The sequence below is a fragment of the Botryllus schlosseri genome, chromosome 7, assembly GCF_051294905.1.
Source record: "Botryllus schlosseri isolate E-star chromosome 7, Bs_hap1, whole genome shotgun sequence".
NCBI lineage: Eukaryota > Metazoa > Chordata > Ascidiacea > Stolidobranchia > Styelidae > Botryllus > Botryllus schlosseri.
In genome coordinates this window covers 11,801,473-11,823,732 of record NC_137242.1, presented here as the reverse complement: position 1 = coordinate 11,823,732, position 22,260 = coordinate 11,801,473, and the positions used below count along the sequence as shown (strand labels likewise).

Genomic DNA, 22,260 nt, shown 5'->3' with positions numbered 1-22,260 from the left:
GGGTGCTGTCTGCAGCGTTTGAATTGACAGACAGCATTGAAAATAGCCTGCAAATAATGAATATGGCTGTCGTAACGATCTGTTGATCAAAGTCAGTATTCATCTTGGAATTGCTTACATGGCATGTTCAGGGGTGGGCACACCTGCTTCTTGCGCGAGCCGCATATCAGAAATCTTAGTTTTGAAAAAGCCACAACACAAAAATTTATTACGTCACAAAGAAATATGTAGGCTATCGAATGAATTTCATTATTGTGTGGGGTTACAGTGCCTCTCTACCTGAGCTGCAGGTGTTTAAAATCAGGCTGATATGACGTCAAAGCAGCGTGACGCAGCTCCGTTAATTGCTGCTGAGCATTTAAGGGAGATTTCATCTGTTTCATCATTTGTCCACTGACCTGTTTACATTCACTATCACTCAATGCAAACTCTTCCTCCCAATCTGTTCTAAACTATATATTTTCCTGTTCATACTTTTTTTGCGATTATTGCTCAGCGACATTTTCTTTGTTAAACTCCACTGTTTTTGGTAGCCTTTACAATACAAATGGAAGAGCTGTATTCACCATTGTTAGTCCGGAAGTAATCGTGGCCTGCGCTGCCTTGATTAATTATCAAGTTCATTGTTATCATCAATTGATGACCATTGGCCAATGACCAATTGACCGTGCACCATTTTGCGGGTGAAACGTTTATATGAACTCTATTCCAGAGTTCTATTGCAAAGTTCTAACCCTGTAGTGCACTAAGGGCTGTGGAGTCGGTAAAAATTAAGCCAAAGTGATAAACCGTCGTTACACGACTGGGATAGGGCACAGCGACTGCAACATATAGCATGATTTGTGCTCGAATCCAGTCCCAGCCCAGTCAGCGTATAGCCTACTTAGAACTGCTTAACCACATGTCAGAACATTTCATGTGGCATACTTCCCATAGGCCTACTTTGGATTCTTAGGTGCTCGTAAACGTCGCGCGACTCATAAAGCTAATAGCTCAAACTTCATGAAGCATGTAGTCACCTTGGGTGTCTTTTAATATCACCTCAAAAATCTTCTTGACAGAGTGTAATAAGAGGTAGTTCCGAATAAATGACTAGTACGTACTTTGGAAATATATTGACATGTATTTCAGCTGCTTGCCAGCTTATTTCCTCTTCGTGGTCGCCAATTTCGTGGTGGAAAGTATTTTGTTCGCGAATTATATCATCATCGCTCTAAAGAGGCAGTTCAATGGAGCTCACTAATTTTCAACTAGTTATTTTTCATGATGTTAACCAGATAACGCATGGAAAATGCATTACTCTCCCTACGGGCATGCTTGAAACACGATTTTTGGTACCGTAAATACTATATTTCCAAATTTCAATCGGCTCTTCCCCAGCTTGTATTTGAGCAAAACTTGGTATGCAGCGATTTTTAGGCAACCTAACAATTTAATCACTGAATCTCAAATCTGAGAAAGAGGAATTATTTTTGAACAACCCTAAGGCCCCATATACAATTTGCAGCTATGGAGGACCTACACGTAGGGTCGATGCAGAAACCATATAACTTTCCATTTCGCGTCTACATGATCGGGTATGTATATTGTATAATAGCTCGATTGCTGATTGCATAAATGCGATTTTGAACGCAATCGTAAATTGCATCTAATGAAGGAACATTGTTATCCGAGTAGCCGCAGCAGTTGCTTATTCTTTCGCTGCTCGCACGTATATACCGTTAAGTACGTTCGTTTGGCGTACGAGGACTGCTTATATCCAGCTGCGGGTGTTCAGTTCACCATAATAAGCGGTTCTATTATTTTCACCCGCTGAAATACATCTTATCATCGTCATTCATCATTGGTTTATTAGCAATTTTATCAGTTCAATACACCACAAAAATGCGATACAATGAAAAGACAGGAAGATGTCGAAGCGACAAGGAGTAGTCTATGGAATCTGACACCCACCTTGGCCTAGGCGATGTAAAGAGGAGGCATGCACACTGAATGAAAGTAAAGAAGACAGTATAGAAGAAGAATGCGACAAGAAATACGCACAACATACAATAATGAACAGATAGTAGGCCTAGTGTGTCGAAATGACAAAGTACTGAATAACAATCGACCTCGGCCTACTGGTAGAACTATGGTATTTATGCCTGACGCCACGGCGTTCAATCTTGATTTCTGGACTGTCTTTCGACGCTTTCCTGGTTCTTTCCATTCAAATCGCGGTATTCGGGTCTTTCTCCTGGATTTTTGTGAAGAAGAAAAACAGCGACCTATGTCCTCCGAGAATGACGCGAACATTGAAGCGCGCAGGGCGGAAGCATTGTGGATTGCAAGAGGCGTGGCGTTGTCGGGGCATAAGCCTAGCCAAATGGCGTAACGATAGTAAACCCGTCTGCAGTAGCTTTGCGCAAAGTTACGCTGTATAAGTACATGAAATGATTGGTTTTTGATTTCATGTTAAGCGCAGGAAATTGATGTCTTTGGACAGAGTCAAGTCCTGGGATGTGATGACATAAAGTCTACGATGTAACCGTAGCAATTTACGTTGTAAATTGCTATGATGTAACGGTGTTGCACCACTTCTCGCAGTCTAGTGCAGGGCCCGTACCGTGCAGCTCTGGTGGCAGAATGTCCTCGTCAATAAACTTCTGGAGGCCAACGAGGTTTCCCTTGTGAAGCTTGATCTGAAACGCAGAATCAATTTCGGTAAATCAAGAAAGGCCTAGACAATTTCGTGCGTTTTGTCATTTGTCAACACGCAATAAAATGAGACGGGTGTGGCGAATCGAAGAACCGACACTTAAAGCCCGACAGACAATAGGATTTTTTGACCGATACCGGTATCTAACACCTTCACCGATAACACAGATATTCAAATAAAGTGGAATCTACTACGCTTTTCGAAACTTCAGAGTATTTATTCCAACCGCTTTACAGCCATTGTCATACTTGAACATGAAATAAACTAAAAAGACTGCATTTGGACACCTTGAAAGTGTAAGCTATATGAAATATAGCGATATTCCCAGTCTAGCGGTCAAGGATGATAGTTTTCTTGCTTCCTACACCATCATGTTGAGACGTCAAGAAAATTGCCGATATTGTTTCACCTCCAATGGCCGATACCGATAATTCTTTCAAAATATATAGGTATATCGACTCGACATTATCGTTGAACCGATAATAATCGGTCGGGCTCTGCTTTTAATATGTGGGCAAAATCAGAGGCGGACCTACGGCTTCTACTCTCATTTCAGAATTTTCAGTTTTTTAGGCAAAACCATGCCTATTTACTTGGAAATCCCTATTGTAATTGACATAGAGTAGAAATTACTTTGACTACTTTTACCACCTCTAGGTAAAAGGGTTGGGTTTGGACTTTGAATCATCGACTTTGACAGACTGACTTCTTCGTTGTAGGCCTACAATGCGTTGCAATTATATTTCGCTCTGCCTTCCCGAATTTTCATCCTGGCCACGCCTCTGTATTCGACGTACCTTTTCTCGGAGGCTAGTCCTCATGAACTTGCTGGCGACAGCAAAAACGGCTCCGAACGCGAATCCTTCGTTTACGACGAGAAGCATGTTTATTCGTATCGGGAGCACTTCCTGCAACGAGAATGACCTCACGAGTAATTGAAGATGGAAGTGGAAGACTACAACATACGCTTTTGTCAATGCAGTACAGGTGTTTCGACTGTTGTGATCATTTACGCTATAGTCCGATATCATTTATTATGATTTATGAACTCATAGTACTAAAATTTGCTTATAGTAGCCTATACCTAGTGGTTGCGGTTCGCACTATTCCTACTACGCAGCCATGTGGCATTAATATCACAATTTGCTCGATCATCAGCAGGGTGTTAATGATTCGAGTCATGACTCGACTCGAGTCGCGATTTTCTGGTGACTCGAGTCATTTTCTTAAAAATTAAATAAACAAATTGACTCGACTTATACTCGGGTCATTGTGCATGACTCGGACCAAGTCATATGACTCGAGACTTGGTGTACAAAGACAGAGATTAGATTGTAATTTCGAAGAATAGTTATCAGACTATTATTATTTCGTCTATCAGTACTGGTGCTCGAAAATGATACCAGAAACTGTTAAAAGTGAGGAAAATTAGTAGATTATGAATGCGAACCATTCGACATCACCCGAGCAGAGTTGTAAATAAATGGGATTCACATGACATTAACTCAGAACTGAACAGTAAACACAATGACTTGGACTCGAGTTAAACGATGTGACCCGGACTCGACACCCTACTCCGTGACTTGGACTCGGGCCTGACTCGGTGGTGAATTGAAAATGACTTGACTTGACTCGAGTCAAAACTATAAAAGTGAGATTGACTTGTGACTTGTTTACAACCCTGATGATCAGTGGACCTAATAAAGCCTATAAAGGCCTGTAAAGCAAAGAAATGAAGAACACTAATGAGACACCTGTAGCATCTTCAAAAATCGCTTCCCAAGAGAGGCCATTTGCATTCCGAATCTGAAACTGAGATTGGTCATATCGGCAATGACAGTAAATCCGTAAACCTGCAAACATATGATGCCAAGTGAAAATAATTTGTCAAAATTTCATGTGATACCGTAAAGATTAGAACTTCACTAAACTGTGTGATATCTGGGAATTCCTGCAGAATTCGAATAGGACTATGTAATTTTGTACTACCGCCAAATTTGGAATTTGATTACGCAGTTGCGCTCTGAAATTGGGCCCATCTTTACTACATTCCAGTGGTTGTCGGGTGTAAGGTTAAATTCGGACATAATGTCATCTAAAGATTTACTGTTTGTGCTCGACTTCGAACACTTAGCTGATTTGGATTTGAAAATATGTATCATGCTCTGTTCCATCTACTCGCTTTCTTGTCAGTCAAAAACACGGCACGTGACGGGATCGTGACGAATATTATTTATTAATAATTTTCCACCTTGTTTTCTGCAGCCAGGAATCCACATCGCGTTATGACATGAAAAAGTACGTGTACCTGTGACTCTTCTTCTTCAAGTAACTTTTCATACGAGACAAACAAAGAGGCGATGAAGTGCTTCACCGTTTCGCCGGATATTCCTGTAAAGCAATTGCATCTGGAAGTAGAAACCATTCATGAAATATATCAATGATGGTAAAGAGAGTGTTTTGGCTTCTCCCGTGTGTGGGGTTGCTTTAGCTTACATAGCACAATAGCTCAATGATCCTCATCACTATTTTACGGCAGAATCATGGCTTGATACCAACACTGGTTTCCTCGGCAGCCGCTGGGTTCTGGATGTAATATACAGCTCAATAAATTGGATAATATATGAGTATGGCGACGGTTTCAAATGTCGTGAAGATAGGCGTATCCTCATCGAATTCTCACTGACCTGGTCTTTTCAGCAGTATAAAGCTTTTGTCCTTCGCCAGCCCGGTAAGGCTCATAGCAGCACCCTTTTTCAAAACGTTTTCGAGTTTAGATTTGTCTTCAACCTGTACGTAGGGAATACCGAGTGATTGTTGGATAGATATCCACAATTGCCATCATATTAATGAATTAGTTAATATTTTATTAAACCTCGATTGGTCGTATCGCAACATTTGAAAGACGTGTAGTACAAGTTTCGCACGTTAGTGGCAATAATACATCTGTGAAGTCGTGATCAACCCACATCATTGTCACAAGTGCAATAAAATAGGTAGCCTATGCGCTCGAAAATATACCAAATGATCCTAAATGTGACGCAGAAGTAGCAGAACTGACATTATAGAGATGTCGATGCTGACATTATATTAACTGTGGTAGCACAATAGGTCAATATTGCAACCTCCCACATCTTTCATATTGTTACGGCGTCATAATGAGTGCATGATACTCGAATACTCGACTCGAAGCCTTCATACTTGATTCAGAATCACATCACTCAGCCCCCACTATTGTACTTTGACCACCTCAGACAATGTTGGATATCCTTGCTATAAAAGGGTTACTATATTATTTTTCGCTCAAATTCCGGACACTCTTTAGCGCCCAATGGCGGATTTCAAAATGAGGTATGAGTACATAGTCTGTCAATATGACGTCACACTGGCAAAACTTTGCGTATTGATCAGAGGTGGTCACGATCCGGTTCAGGAGTATGTGGTTGTATGTTGTAAGTTGTAACCACTAACCAGGACCGAAACCACATATTTTCAGCCCCCCTCCCGCCCAAATAAACAATGATCTTGGGCCCACCATAGGGTAATTGATGCAACTTCTGGGGGGCTTGCTATTGCTATATGCATCTGGTCGTTAAATTTTTTTAATGGATTCTGTCAGTAATATTGGCTCTTCCATTTATTTCTATATAGCTTTGATCCTGTTGCGTGGCCCATCAGCTTAAAATTTGATAAGCTGATTACTGAAAAAAGGTCAGCATCTTTGCCAAGGCTTACTCACGGCCTCTTTTGGAAGTTGTTTACGTTCAACATCTTCGCGAACCCAAAATAAAGGCAAACCACCCGCAGGTTTATAGCACGGCCCTAACCAACTCTAGGAATATACCTCTATCCAGGCGCGTAGCCAGCCGAAAACTAAGGGGGGGGGGTTCGATTTTTTCGAATTTAGTAATGTAGCATCAGTTCATTAGGGTTAAGTTCATGTGATGCGTAAATAACGATTATACAACATCCCCGTGTTGGCGATTATAGGCGTATGATAAGCTTGTCGACGAGTCCAGAAGTGCTGTTAATTAGCGACTCCCTGATCTGTCGTGAACAATGAAATACGCACGCGCCGAACATTTGAATACGCGCGCTTATCAACGCGTCCAACAATTAAATACGCCCGCTTATCAATCTTGCGTCTCACGTAGCCTCGGCGACTATTTGCGCAAGTCAAAGTTTTTATGGAATATGTGCTATAATGACGCCGATTTCAGGTGGTTCAAACCTTACCTGTTTTATATCTCAAGCCTGCTGGACTATAACTCAAGAGTAGTGGAAATCAATTACGCATGTACGCACGCGTCGCACATGATTGCTGACATTCGACGACATTCAGTTACGAGATCGTCGAGATGTCACTCTTTAATCACAATCGCTAATCAGTAGGGCGGTTTTTTTTTGACATGTCAAAATTTGTCAAAATTTTGTCAAAATTGTAGCGTTAGGTCAAAATTTGTCAAAATTTTTCATGAAGTCAAAAAATTTTTGACGTCTGCATTTTGTTTGTATCGTAGATTTTGCACTGTTGGTGAACTTATAATTTGATATTTTACCGCTGTTAGCCTATTGTATAGGCCTACCGTTGTAAACGGCTAATCGTCTGCTCATTGTGAATCATAAAAGGTCAAATAAAACAAATAATAGGTAGACATGGTGTTATGGTCAACGTACCGCAATATCCTCACTGAAGAAAGACTTCTTGTGCATTGCATCATTCTTATATTAAGAAGCGCATGATGAAAATTTGTGATGTAGACAACTTTGTCAGAGTGAAGCAACACGGTGTGTCACCAGCACCAGCAGTGTACGCACAACTTGAGTGTTGTCAGCCAACAACTGCTGCTGTTGAACGTCCTTGGCAAGCTTCTTAGTAAGGACGTGCACTTTCTACCCAAGAATGCAGGAAAGCATCTCCCGTTGTACTACAAAATATTTTAATTATTTCTACCATAATACATATTGTAACCACTGGAATTCTTCATAGGGCCAGATTTCGTTAAAATATTGTTTTTTTTTCATGTGAAAAGTTGCCTGTTTCTAAGCCAAAAACGCTTTTTCAGGCCAAACTACTTCGTTAGGACGGCCAGATCCAACCAGAAATGAAGATAAGTGGTACAATTTTAACATTATGTGGGAAAACACCTAATTTGCATACGTTAGGTCAAAATTTGGTCAAAATTCAGTTTTTTTAGGTTAAAATTTTCTTTTTTTTAGGTAAAAAAAACCGCCCTGCTAATCAGCATATGCTTAATAGCATTTTATCCAAGCCATCGAGAAATAGGAGCCAAAGAATGGTAGGCCCAAGACACGGTAGTTGGGCTAGCGATATCTTAAGTACTAGGCCTATTGCAGATGCGATTGTGTAGGCCAGAGAAGATATCGTGCGCACTAAGCCAATGCAGTTGTGATTGTGTAGGCCAGCGACGATATCGTGCGCACAGGGCCTATTGCAGATGCAGATGCGATTATTCAAGCCAGCGGAATTAGGCTTGTAGGAGACGCGGTAAATCAGGTTAGCAATGATTGCCGAACGCGCGACAATGAATGACCTAATTTCGCAATCATCTCAGCGGGAGATCGTGTCGTGTTACATTGTGTACTTGAGGAGTGCAATGCGCACGGACGAATCTCGCTAATTGGCAACACGCCTTTCGTTAATTAGCCGCGCGCAATACCGATAATACGACTTATTGAATTGCAACCTTATATTAGCGTCAGAGCGGTCATTTGAAAAGGCCGGGGTTTCGCGTTAAAGGAGGGGGCTTCGCGTTTCGAAAGGAGGGGGTTTCAACCCCCTGGCTACGCGCCTGCCTCTATCCTATAATTGCGATTACAATTAGACTTATTTCAGTGAATGAAGGTTACTTTTTATTTTTGATTGCAGTTTTTGCGAGGGCGGTTAGTTCCCATATTAAAATCAATATATGTGACACTAAATCGCGCCCAGCGCGAAGAAAAACTCAACTATCATAAATCTGCCCAAAAATAATGTTGTTTATGTTAGTTTACGAGAAAATTATGAGCCTATACTTCAAGCCTTCAAAATTCTGGACACTTGGGCGTATCTTGGAATTTCCTCCCGGACGCAGTTTGAACAGTGAAATTCCGGACATGTCCGGGGAAATTCCGGACGTATTGCAACCCTATGCTATAATGAAGCAGCGATAGTTTCACGTTACCAATTCAAAAACGTCCCTCCATTCGTTGCGCAGTTTGTGGTAACACGCTAATGTCTTCACAGATAAGGCGATATCAAAGTGACATGAGCGCAAAAATCTGAACGAAGAAGCGGAAGGTAATGACACATATTGTATAGGGGTAGTGAGACATCGGACTAAGTATAACAAATCGTCATATACGCTATTATTGTAATACCACACTCGGAACACAGCCTATATACCAGGGGTCACCAACACGGTACTCGCGGGCTACCGGTAGCCCGCGAGGACCGAATGAGCCGCCCACGATCGCAGTAGCAAATATTCAAATGATTTTGAAAGTCGAAGCGGAGAAGGGTTTCATATGAGCAGTAGTTGAACATAGGTCAGTCGTACCTAAGGAACATACCAACGCAGTTTTCGATCGGGGCGTTACTCATCTTCGCCCACGCGGAGGCTTAACTGGAATCTAGTTAACATTCCCTATAGTCTCGACGCAAAGATTGGCGCTTCGGCGCGCAGTGCGTCAACGCAACTGAGCCCGGAGACGCTGTTGTGAGTCCCGGTGAGTGGGAGTTATCTGTTCTTGGTGAGGGGTGGAAACCCTGCCCAGTGCTCTGAATGTCTCTAAGTGAAGAGATCCAACTGAGCATGGATAAACGGTGGGAGTAACTGGTAGCCCGTCACATTAATCAATACCCAAGAAGTAGCTCTTGGTTTCAGAAAGGCTTGCGACCCCTGCTATATACAAACCGAAGTGGCCGAAGTAGTGAGTCTTGAAGTATGTAGATTTGGTCGATGTCGCATACTTTTGGCGAATTGTTGGATATAGCCACTTCCGGAATTACGGGGTGCATCTTTGTGACTGGCGCAAAAGGACCAATGACACTACGAGCATAGCCAAGGCAGTGGTTGTCAAACTTTTCCAATCAAAAGTCGCGAAACGGTCCCCTCGCAATTTTGCAAATTACTCAAGGTCCCTTACGAAGTCACCACAAAACAACGTGTTTTATTTCGTGGTGTTAATGGAACAGGTGAAGCCGATTTTTCGCGACCACCTCGGCTATGTGTGGTTGCGTTTTTAAGAAGGCGACAGTAAATCCTGAATCACATTCAACCGGTTTAAATTCACATTCAACCCCCGAAAACGTTGGTCTTGGCCTTGATGGGGCGCTTCACCTAATATACGGGTAATTTAATCGCTAGACTTTATACATCCGATTCACAAACGGTATTGCGCGATTCGCGAACGAGCGGAAATAGCCAATCACAATCGCAAGACTTAATTTCTTTCCATCGGCTTAATAAGCACCAGCCAGTGTGCAGTTATTTTCTTGTCGCGTGAAGCGCCAGAAATCAATTTTTTTCAATATTCATAATTACTTTGTTGGAGGATGTTGTTATTTCGTGAATTTCATGAAGTTTAAAAGCAAATTGCCTCAATTAAGAAAAATAATTCTGGATCATTTGAATATTTTAGAACGTGCATTGCGGTCCTAAAAATGGTCTCGCGAACCCCAAAAGGACCGCGGAGGCGCGGACCCTAGTTTGAGAACCACGGAGCTAGTGGAATTGAATATTTGGTTACTGTGACGCAGGGGCTCTTGCGTCATGACAAGATATCTCATAAAAGTGCTTCAAGCATATCTCAAAACTACTCTCTACTATGCAAAATGCAGAATGTTCAAAGTAAGTAGTTTTTGCGTAATACTATAGTATTGGTGGTAGTATTATCTAAAAGCATAATAACCGAAGTAAGTAGAACTAGTATTCGAAAAAAGTAGAAATCGTTACTGACCACCACTGATTAAAATATAATTAAATAGATATACGGGCGTCAAGTACAAAGTAACATTTGGATGGATTTCATATCACTTTCATGAGCGACAAGGAATATACAGACCCTGTATGACGGTAACACCGTGCCTATATTGTCATCGCATTGGTCACGTAGACTCATCTTGCCGTTTTGAGTGATCTCACCGGCGATTGGCTAAGAAAAGTCTGGAACCCCCTATTCCCGTTCTACTTCTTAGAACTGTTAACTTGAGTACTTATCAGAGATATCGTTTTCAACTTCTACTTGAAGTGTTTTAACATGGACTTGTACTTGACTGTGAATTTAGTTCTTACTCTTACTTTTACTTGAGTACCGACAATGACTGCTTTGATCGCGGTTGATGGGTAGTAAACTAATATGTTACCCGTCAATCCAGCCTCATTCCAAACCCCAATCCAGATTCGCAATCAATAGACCTTCGAATACGATTTTTCAAGTCGCACCTCACCTTAGAAGAAACGCATCGTCCGCTCTGATGAGCTCTAATGACGGGTGAGTCTCGCTGAAGTTGGTCTTGAAGCGATCTATAATGTCATGTAGACTTTCGTCGTTCTCCGGCTCATTGAGATTATTTACACACACTTTGCGGGTTTCCTCGCTTAGAGTAAACTTGTATCTTCTCTGAGTCATGGTAATTTATAACTTCTGAGGTAGCGGATTGAAATGAGCGATTTCTTGTTAGCATACCATTGCACGTTTGTTATTTAAACTGAATCTGTGGTATGAAATCGCTGTTTGGATAAAGTGGCAAAGAAAAATAAGTGATGTATTGATGTACATACGTCGTACAGTCGTACAGCTACAGTTTGATGTAATATACACTTATACAGTGTACCATTACAGCGTTTACGCTATGCTGACCTGGTACGAACATGAAAATGCACAAGTAAACTTTACAAACGAAAGTAACTGCAGCTGTTGCTTATTTAATTCGACCTACAGTACACAACCGTCGACAGTGCGTTATCGACAATGGTATACTATAACTATAGTATGCTTATAATCTTGATGTGTATGAGGTTATTTTATCCATTAATTGTCACAATACAATCTCAAACAAAGACCACGATTTCCATTTACGATATACGAAGGCGTTTACGTGACTCCGGCTTGGCTTCGATTGTTTGTCAGCAAATGATGATAAGACAACTGCTCAGTGCTCATGTTCATGGTAAGACTATACATGACCATGACCAGTCTGCAAATCTTGCTTGATTTATCACCTCAGAAGAACGTAAGTTAGGATTAGAATACGCAATAGACCTGCAGTTGTGCAATATATTCCCAGCTATATTCCCAGCTATTCCCAGCTTTCGAAACCATGCATATTCCTTAACTAATGCTCTCCCGTACAAATAATATATAAAGAAAAGTAACCACCCCGGTATACACTATCATGGCATACTCCCATCGGCAGTATTGTTGTCTTCACGTCGACCAACTCCAGTGAAGCGAAGCCTTTCATTGTTTGTTAGGTGATCTGAGACGATGCGCGACAACGGATCATGCTATCCCTAGGGCGGATTTGCATCACTGAGGTATACAAACACGATTTACATCGGGAACATTTGCGTTCTGTAATAGCAAGACTATCCGCGTTTGTACTAAAATGCAATGTTAATGACATTCTTAAGATGTCAGTCGCTTTCGAGGAGCGTCGCGCTGGCTCTAAAGATTACGGACGTTGCTCAGGGACCACTGACATTGCGCGATTACATCTTAGACAGTGGTTCTCAAACTTTTTGAGACACGCCACCCTTTATGAAAGTGAAAAATTTCGCGCCCCTTTTATCGCCAAATCACAAAATGCAACCATAGTGCTAGAAATCCCAACGGATAGTTTGATGGCATGAAAGGAGGTGACTGTTGAAGGAATTTTCAAATATGAAATTCGGACTATATACAGAGCAACAACTATGAATTGGAGATAAATCGCGATTAGCGTGAAAAAAATTCAGCTGACCTCAGCTTTGCGCACCCCCCCTCCGTTTGAGAACCACCCCTCCGTTTGAGAACCACTGATCTAGGACTACAACAACTCGAACATTACCGATCAGCATGTAAACGGACGTTTCACGCGGCTGTCATGTCCGATCATTGCGCCGCAATCTTTTGCAGTACTTCACCTGCCCACATATGAGCTGTTACAGTGCACAGGGTGCTAATATTTTTCAGGGACTCGAAGTTTTATTGGACGAAACTCCAACATTTTTGAACAACGAATACAGAGCAAGCGTTACCGAGCAAGCTTGGTCAATAACGGTAACCGACGGATGCTTGTGTACTGTGTAGTGGTGAATGCACACTGCACAGTGCTTTTGAGCTATTCCAAGTTAGATGTGCATGTGTACGGATCATATTTTTACGGGATTCGGATCCGATCCGAACCGACAAGATAGCGTAATGGTTAAGCGTCCGGCTTCTTGATCGATAGGTCGTGGGTTCGATTCCCGGCCGGGTCAGACCCTAGACTTGATTAGTAACACTGGTATCCACGGCTTCCCTGCTTGGCGCTCATGCATTACTGGGATAGCATGGAGGAGTGGTGCATGACTTAGGAAACCGTAAAGGCTATATCTGCACTTCCTTGTTCAGCGGCATATGCACATCATGCACTCATGGTATGCAAATGCGCAGATCGTGTGTATGTGTATCATGAGTCGGTGTATATGCCGCAAAAACATCAAGGACAAAGATAAACTACTTCCTTTCGTCCCCCTTTTTTCCGGTTCGTCCCGATGAGTCAATAATATTATTCGTCAGCTCATATTTATATCTGAACAAGACACCTGACAAGACACAATGCGATGTAATCGAACAAATCGGAGGATGCCAAACGACCAGTGGCGGTTGCGGTCTCTTAAACTGGCATCCATCTCGTCCTAGGACCCGATGTCACAGTTCCTTTTTCGATGTTAGTCTCTATTCCGCGGCTCTTTCCATTCTGTGTGAGTGCCATCTTTCACCGGGTCTTTTTTCTGGGCTTTTTTGTCGCCGTAAAAACTAGGGATGGTGTGAACCTCTGAAAGGTTCTGGTTCGTGTGAACGCGAACCTTCTTGAAAGGTTCTGTGTGAACGCGAACGTGAACCTCATGACGTCACGTGACGTCATATTGGTACTTCCAACCCTACGTTTCATTGAAGTGACAGCCTATATTAATGTACACGACACCTGCGACGACTCGGGCCACATAATGCCACAAGGCTGAAGTACATACTGACGTTTTAAACGTCGCCAAATGTATCAACTGGGGCAATCAAATGGTATAATAATCCCATGAAATCAATATCTTTTATCCCTTTGCCAACAATTTCGACGAGGACTTGCAGGAGAATATTATAAGCTTACGCCTTAACGGTCCAGGCCAGACCGGACAATGTATTCGGCGTCTGAGTATCGCTACGTTGATATCGAGCAGAGCGTAAAACGGGTTTCTATACTTGCTACCGATATTACCCCATCAACTAGTTACACAGCAGTAGCCAGCACCCCAATCGCATGGATTTCGTTTTTATGATATTTGTTGAATAAACATCAGTCGCTGACTACCTACAGTCCTACACGTAGTGTATTTCACTCTTGATGTTGTGTGATTTTGGGTCAAGCTCACAGCAAAGAGTCACTAAATATTCACAAACGAAAAGCTGGATATTTCGAGCACACTTTTGTAACAAAGCAAGTAAAGTTTTGAGATTGTCAAGGTGTATGTTCGTTTAGTGTTTATCATTTTTATGCTGCCAGCGCCATGCAACGAGTGGCCCCCAGTTGATATGCAATTAACTTCAACCAAATATGATATAATGAAGTGAAAATTGTAATATATAAAAAAGGTTCACAGTGCAGAACCTACCAAGGTTCGTTTGTGAACCTGAACCTCTGAATTTTTGAGGTTCACACACAGAACGCGAACGTGAACCTCACGTTCACACCATCCCTAGTAAAAACAGCGACGCGGGGGAAGAGGAGCCTAGAATAGCGACGCGGAATCCCACTCTCTCTCATTGGAAGAATATAATACTTACATTTGACGAATTGTGACTAAATAAAAGTGTCAACAATTATATTGAATTTGAGTAGGCAAAGTAGCCCTACAGTTAAGTCGTGAAAAACGACACGATGCTTCCAAGAAGTTACTGACCACGTCTGAGTATTGATCACCACTCCCGGCTGCGGTAATGGAGATTCATCCGTATATTTGCATAAACAAATCTAAACCGATGTCTGTGATTGTTGACAAAATTATCATTTCCCCGGATACAGTTTTATTTTAAATTGAATCGCAACAACTTTGGTATTACAATCATATGCAATGAATATATATATATTATGTCATCAACAAGCGAATATTTCTACGAAATGCGATGTATAGGTGAAGAAGCGTCTGGCTGTCGCGAGTACTGATATGAATTATGGATTGTTTGTCCTAGTATGAGCCCCAAACTGACAGCTGGCGACTTACAGTGGCGGTTTCCTTCCTCCTACCGAATTCAGGATATAAAATCATTGAACCGTTATTTCAGTGTGCTGGGTAAATCAAGGCTTCGTTGGCATTGCTGAATAACCTATGAATCGTCCATCAAAGATAAGAAATTGGCCTATAATAATAACTACGATGCAGGAACATATGCGTGTCGTCACCGAACTGCGGACATGTTTATAAAAGTGGGATATTGATATCCGAACATGTCATACTGGGTTTTGTAGTAATTGAAAATGGCGGTACGCTTGGAAAGAGACAGGTTCCCAAAGTATTCGTGATAAAGTTTTATTCTTTTTTGCTGCAAATGCTCCATACCCGTACCTTTAAAAAAAGTAGAAGTTATATACGATGAAGAATATTTTCACCACAGACTCAAGGGAAGACCTGATCGATTCTCCATAAGAGAGCTTTCATATACCCACTGTTATGTAACATATGCTGAATAGCCAAGTTGGTACGTCTCGATTACTTGCACCATTCAAGGGGTTATGCGTGCGGAGTTCTATAGCCTTTGAAGGCGAACCATTTACCATTTACAATCCGCAACGTAAAAAGCAGTGATGTGGCGCATTTGCATCACATATTGGAGCGAAGTCGTCGTAACAACTGGACGAGGTAGTCCATGCAACAAGATGACAAATTATAATCTCGATACTTGCACAAATTTCCGGCAACAACAGTCCCTATTTCAATTGTTGTCGAAGAAAAATTCATGGCATTCCTGCTACTCGTAGACTTCCTCGTCATCCCCGACTACTTTGACCATCACCTGTACCGATTAGTTACCCATTCACCTTATGTAGGCTTACCATACGTCCTCTTTTAAGAGGATTTGTCCTCTTTTTTGACTTTTTTGAAAGTGTCCTCGGAGGACGCCCTTTTGTCCTCTTTTTTGAGATTTCGTCCTCTTTTTTGAAATTTAGGTCAGATTTAGAGCAAAATGCGAGTGATATGCCGCAAATTAACACAGAAGTGACGCTCCGGCGGATATTTCGTAGTGAAAAACGGTGAAAGTAGCTCTGAGCTAAAAGATGACCTTTTTTTTTTTTTAGTCATCCACTTGTCAATGTGGAGAGAATTAACCGGTTTTTGAGAATTTCACTCCGGTTTTGCAAGTTGCAAATTTCTGAAAAAGTGTTTCCATAATATGGTAAGCCTACCTTATGGTTTTAGATTCGATGAGCAATATGAAATAAATTCTATTACCAAAGCATACAGTGGCGGCTCGTGACAATATCGGGTGGTGGGGCAAGGGCTGCAAGCGACTTTTTATCAAGATGACGTCACAATGGCGTTTTCCAACGTAAACAAGTAATTTAATGATGGTACGGTAACATGAATTTCCCGGCAACAGTGATTTTAACGTATGTGCCACGAGAGGTCCGCTGGTGAGCTGTGACTTGAAGTGTGGTAACTGCGTAAACGGCGTACGGAACAAAGATTCAACACGGTTCATGTTCGCATTAGACCTGACTAATTATCTGCAGAAATGGAAATGACTATAACTCGAGAGATAGCGTAAGCCTAATTGGAAAGGTCAACGAATTCGGACAGATACGCAATTGTTATCTCATAGATTGGGCCTGTCCTATTGAATCCAAAACATCATTGTAAAGGACTAAGAATAGCAGCCTCGGAAATTTGGTCTCGTTACAGCATAAGAGATTTTGGCCTTGAAACTGGAGACTGTAACACGACACATACGTTTTTATTACTGTCTTTGAAAAATATATTACCGAATAAATACGTGGATGAAAACCTTAAACTTGGTACACTGTTACATGACATTATCGAGAAGTGGCCTCATGGCCCTTTTCGGTATGGTACACTGTCAAAATTAATGCGAACAGACCAACACCGAATTTTGCGTAAAATATACTGAGGAATAGGCTGATCAAGTGACGAGGGGTTGTACGCAAATGGCTTGAAGGCCACAATTTCACGGTGAAATTGACATTGGAGAATATACGATCAAAGTAAATATTTGAATGCAAACTGAGAATGATATCATCATCTCACTTAACGTTACCGCAGATACACCGGCTTTTGCGTGAAATCCGCAATGTGTTGTAGGCTGAAGTGTCAGATCGGAGCACATCTTTACCATACTCGACCTTGATAACGAAATTACTGCCCTAATCATTGAGTGTCAACCTTGAGACTTGGCACAGCGTTCGATACTAAAATCAAGACATACCGTGCAAAAGCTTATGACGGATCTAGGTAAGGAGCATCGTTAAAATCAATAGAGACCAATACCGGCTTTGCGTATAATCTGTTAGCGATAAATGACGAGTCAGCTCTCACTCGAATTAGGAAACGAAATTACCACTAACACAGTTCAGTGACAAACTTAAAACTTGGTACAGCGTTCGATACTAACATTAAGACTTACCGTGCCAAATGTCATAACCGATCTCAGTATTGAACACCGTCAAAACCAATGGATACCAATACCGGCTTTTGAGTAAAATCTGTTTGCGATACATGACGGATCAGCACACACTCAACTTCGGAAACGGAATTACTACCCTAAACTTTAAGTAGAAACCCTGAAACTTGGGGCAGTGTTAAATACCACCATCACGACATGACATAACAAGTTTCAAGAGTTTTCATGGTGTGAAACCCCATCAAAATCGACCTATACCAACAAAGGTCGACTAAACGCATATGACGGTAACAGAGTTCAGCTATAGATACGATTGTTACATCACACCTTAAGGGCACAGAGCTATCGTGCCCCGGTTGCTCGGTAATTTTATGAATAGGAGAGAGTAAATCACCGTTTCTTTATTGTGCGCGGTTTTGAGAGAATAGACAGTGAAAGCTTGTTATGAGCGCTACCGGGGCAAGCCCCGGCTAGGCATTCGCAAAGCGAAAACACAGAAGAGAATTCGATTTTCGCATAGACTTCGCTATATATGGGCATTTACCAGCGAAAGGACAAGAAGTATACGATTTTCGCTGTGATTTCGGTTTATATAGATAGGTGTGCGTCTATAAATGGTAAAGAATTGTTATTGAACAGAATTTTAGGTGGGGCAATGCCCCAGTTGCCCTATAGGACGAGCCGCCACTGAAAGCATAACATAATGCCTATATGTTAATAGAACACTTACGATTGTATATCCTATCGCGAGCCACACCGATTTTTGAAGTGATGTATGTCGCGTCATCATACACGGTCTCCATTCGCGCGATATAATCGTAATCGATGTTGCAGGGGTCGCAAAGGGCAGAGTAGGGCTTCCAATGTGGGTCGAGCAGTGACGGGTGTCTTCGCGAAAGGATATAGTCGATAAATTCCTCAAATGTGGCGAGCGCAGGCGTCTTGGATTTTCGATCTGGAAACAAAACGCGAGCGTAACCATTCCGCACTTTTAATGCCGCGAATAGGTACAATCTTCGAAACTGTATCCAGCAGTTACTCTGATGGCTATTTGACGCGTTTTTCACGGGAATCTCACACATAAAAATGATACAAAGTTATCTTAAAACTGTCGACTGTCACAAAATCCAACATGGAAAAAGTCCGTAGTTGCCGAAAAAAATATTCAAAATCACAACCACCAACTTACTAGACAAAACCTACTTGAAAGCTTTGAAAAAAGTAGCAGTAGGCTACTTCGTTACTGACCACTGAACACCTCTGGTTATCGACAAAGGTTTTTGTTTTGCGACTTTCACGAGAGAATTGGGTGCAAATCAAGTCGGTGGCACGTCATCATACAAAATTTAGCTTTCACACTAATGCCAGTTGGTGCAAATGAAACAAATATCTCCATAACCCTGACGCAGTGTGAGAAGGCCATTGATTCCAATGTTTACCAGGGTTGTAACCGAATCACAAGGTTTCGAGTCACAAGTCAATCTCACTTTTATAGTTTTGACTCGAGTCAAATCCAGTTATTTTCAATTCACCACCGAGTCAAGTCCGAGTCCAAGTCATGGAGTAGAGTGTCGAGTCCGAGTCATAGTGTTTTGACTCGAGTCCTAGTCCAAGTCATTGTGCTGACCGTTCAGTTCCTAGTAAATGTCATGTGAAACCCATTTTTTACCACTCCTCTCGGTGATATCGAATGCATCGCATTTTCCCTCACTTTCAACAGTTCCTGATAGCATTTTCTAGTACCAGTACTGATAGACGAAATAATAAAAGTGTGATAACTTAAATTCTTCGAAATTACAATGAAATGCCGGTCTCAGTAGACCCAATCTCGAGTCATATGACTTGGTCCGAGTCATACGCAATGACTCGAGTACAAGTCGAGTCAATACATAAATTGACTCGAGTCTAGTCGAGTCATTTTTATATTTAAGAAATATTTCAAGTCGAGTCACCAAAAATTCGCGACTCCACTCTAACGTGATGAATTGGTGTAATGTATTTAGTAGACGCAACTCTATGATTTTGAGCTGGACATACTCATGGTTTTGTGAATGCGTTTAGATACTGTAACGTAGTAGGTATTATTCTTGTTCGATTCCAGTTTATCCCTGTACGCCGAAACCAGTCGCTCCAATGGTTCTCTGGTTGTCATTATCTTGTAGTAGTTTTGCATCATCCCGGTGATATTTGCTTTACTATCCGTCTTCAGCGGGTTGAATTGCAGCCAGAGGAAGCTAAAATGTAATGTTATCTTACATAGATATAAAATATTAGATATATAAAAAGGTATAAAGTATAAAGTAGGCTACGCATTATATTTTCAATCGGTGTTCTAGTCAATTATAATAGCGATGACGTTTATAGGCATATAAAATGAGTACGAGTTCACATTGGAGACATCACACCTGTTTAATAGTATTTTCCTACACCATAGCAACAATATATTGTCTCAGAATCCATTTGAACCATTCCGTTGCAGAATAATGCACGATGTTATTGAATGTAGTATGGCACTGTAATTATTGTGATATTTATTATAAAGTGGGCCGAGGTAAGATTCGAGCTCTAAAAGCAAGTTTTCCATACTCAAAAACGTTTTCTGCGCTGCTGACCTCTAATCTAAATTCAACACTGTGCCTGTTATACCGACAATCAATTAGAGTAGAAAAGTTGGATAATTGCATCCGACCGCGTTTCCATTTGCGCCGCTGCCATCACCCATTAAAGCACATCACAAGACTATCAGGTAATATAATTACCGCTATCGTGAATGATTTGACGGAAAACGCTACGGAAAGCCTATATTTAAGACTGACAGGCTGCTTTTTAGAGGTGAGAGGTGAGAGCGCACTGTGTGAATGGACCGGAATCTGTTACGACCGTACTGAAGCCTGATTCCGAAAAGCTCCCCATTTCCACATCTGGAGCTCTTTTGAAACTAAGATTGAAACTTGTCCTAATGATATTTTCTTTTATATTCGAGGTGCAGTACTGTTAGCCAATACTGAAGCAAATTTTCGGAATTCCGCATGCACTCCGAAGTAAAGGGGGACTGGACCCTAAATATGTGGTCTCACACAATAGTTGGGAGTATGAAAATACTTTTGGTAGCAGTCATTTTCCTCAAAATGTCAACGTGTTCGAAATAGATCTAAAATATTTCCATGAGTGGTCATACTGCGCGTCATCGATCTCTGTTTTATCGCGGTCGCGAGTGTCATCGCTTCTTAACCCTTTGCAAAGTTTCTGGCACCCCTTATTTCATTGTTGCACGTTCTCGACGAAATTATACAGATAGCCGATATTATATAGGAAGTGCGTCTTACGAATCACGGTGGTTTACGTATGATAAGCAGGCTCGCAAAAGGGTAAAGAAGCAATGACGCGTGACCTTGATAGTACAGCGATTGATGAAGTACAATAGGACCACTCATGAAATCTTTTAGCTGCAGTTCGAATACGGCGTCTTTCTGGGGAAAATGGCTGCTGCCAATAATGTTCATCACTTCAACTCGAAACCCTTCAAATCAATCATCCACATAACTAACATTCGCAATTTTATGTGATCTACTAGAACAATTCCCTTGTCACCGTGAGTGTGATTAATAGCGACATCGAAGTGCACATGTGATCACTGTGACAGGTGGTCAGTAACAAGGCACTTCTACTTTTTGGATACTCAAGTTGTTATGTTTAGACTGTCTTCTACAGGTTTTAAGGCAAATCTATATACTTTCAAGTCGAATAGAAAAAGTATAGCTTTTGGATAGGTTTGCATGAATTTTACGAGTGAAATTGTCATAACCACCGGATCTGTATCTCGGTAATTGAATAAATCTTCGAAAATTGCACCCATTTGTAGTATCATCATTCATTTCGCTATGACCGCCAAGACGAATCTCGTGATTTCGAAAGCAGTCATCCTCGATTAACTACATAAAGTATGCAACGCCTTGACCGAATCCACTTCACGAAACTACTTATTGGAGTGAGGACTGTAACTGCCGCACCCTCAACCCCCAATCGGGGAGCCCGAGCTCAAAGGGAGTCCACAATTATTTCGTGGATTAAGATAACATGTAACACTGGACTCTGAGAAGTTATATATACAATATACATATATATTATATATATTTACCTATTAGGCTACTTTGGGAGACAATCGTACTTATTTTTGTAGCAGTTGGGGGACGAAAAAAATAGGGAGACAATTTTGTGTCCCCCTAATTCTTGACGACATTTTTCCCTCAGTTGTTATCGTCTGTTAAGCAAATCCGTTTGGGACCACGCTCATTAGTCCCTCATTTGCCCCTTACAAAAGAAATCAAGCCATGAAGTAGCAGGAATTTAGAGTTACAATGGCGACATTTTGACCCCTGTATAAAGCCCGTATTTTGAAAAGTGGCATTAAGTCGACAACCAATAGGGGGGATTTTCTCCCACTTTTCGCGTGTATAAAATGACACCGCTTTGCATACATGATAGTTTTTGTTTAGGATTCACTCACTTCGAACCATTCCGGTATATATAGGGATTTTAGGCATTTATACACTGTGTTAAAAAATGACGACACAAAAAATGCTGACCACCATTGTGATGACTCAACATAAGTTCTAGTTGCGATTTCGGTAGACACCGCGGGTAGTACGATTTTAATGTCGACTCCTAATATTTGGGCCCTTATT

At 41.4% G+C, this 22,260-nt stretch overlaps 2 protein-coding genes across 8 annotated transcripts in view; both read right to left on the bottom strand.

Moving 5' to 3' along the window:
• Positions 1–12,168, bottom strand: part of LOC145442220 (alpha-tocopherol transfer protein-like) — a 234,018-nt gene extending 221,850 nt beyond the window's left edge. For 2 of the 5 annotated variants that reach the window (XR_013915977.1, XR_013915978.1), the window contains exons 1-7: positions 11,151–12,168; positions 8,884–8,980; positions 5,386–5,488; positions 5,007–5,089; positions 4,453–4,551; positions 3,496–3,606; positions 2,415–2,681 (exon numbers count right to left, since the gene is read on the bottom strand). Coding sequence is in view for 1 of the 5 variants with exons in the window: in XM_080320129.1 (XP_080176255.1) it covers positions 2,553–2,681; positions 3,496–3,606; positions 4,453–4,551; positions 5,007–5,089; positions 5,386–5,488; positions 8,884–8,980; positions 11,151–11,332 (804 nt within the window). In the remaining 4 variants the exon portion in view is untranslated. The other 3 variants (XR_013915976.1, XR_013915979.1, XM_080320129.1) reach the window with 3 other exon arrangements.
• A 2,774-nt stretch (positions 12,169–14,942) lies between these two features.
• Positions 14,943–22,260, bottom strand: part of LOC145442216 (carbohydrate sulfotransferase 8-like) — a 33,227-nt gene continuing 25,909 nt past the window's right edge. For all 3 annotated transcript variants that reach the window (XM_080320123.1, XM_080320122.1, XM_080320121.1), the window contains exons 5-7: positions 19,613–19,809; positions 18,306–18,530; positions 14,943–15,504 (exon numbers count right to left, since the gene is read on the bottom strand). In XM_080320123.1, the coding sequence (XP_080176249.1) occupies positions 15,338–15,504; positions 18,306–18,530; positions 19,613–19,809 (589 nt within the window). In that variant the 3' untranslated portion in view covers positions 14,943–15,337. The remainder of the gene's footprint in view (positions 15,505–18,305; positions 18,531–19,612; positions 19,810–22,260) is intronic.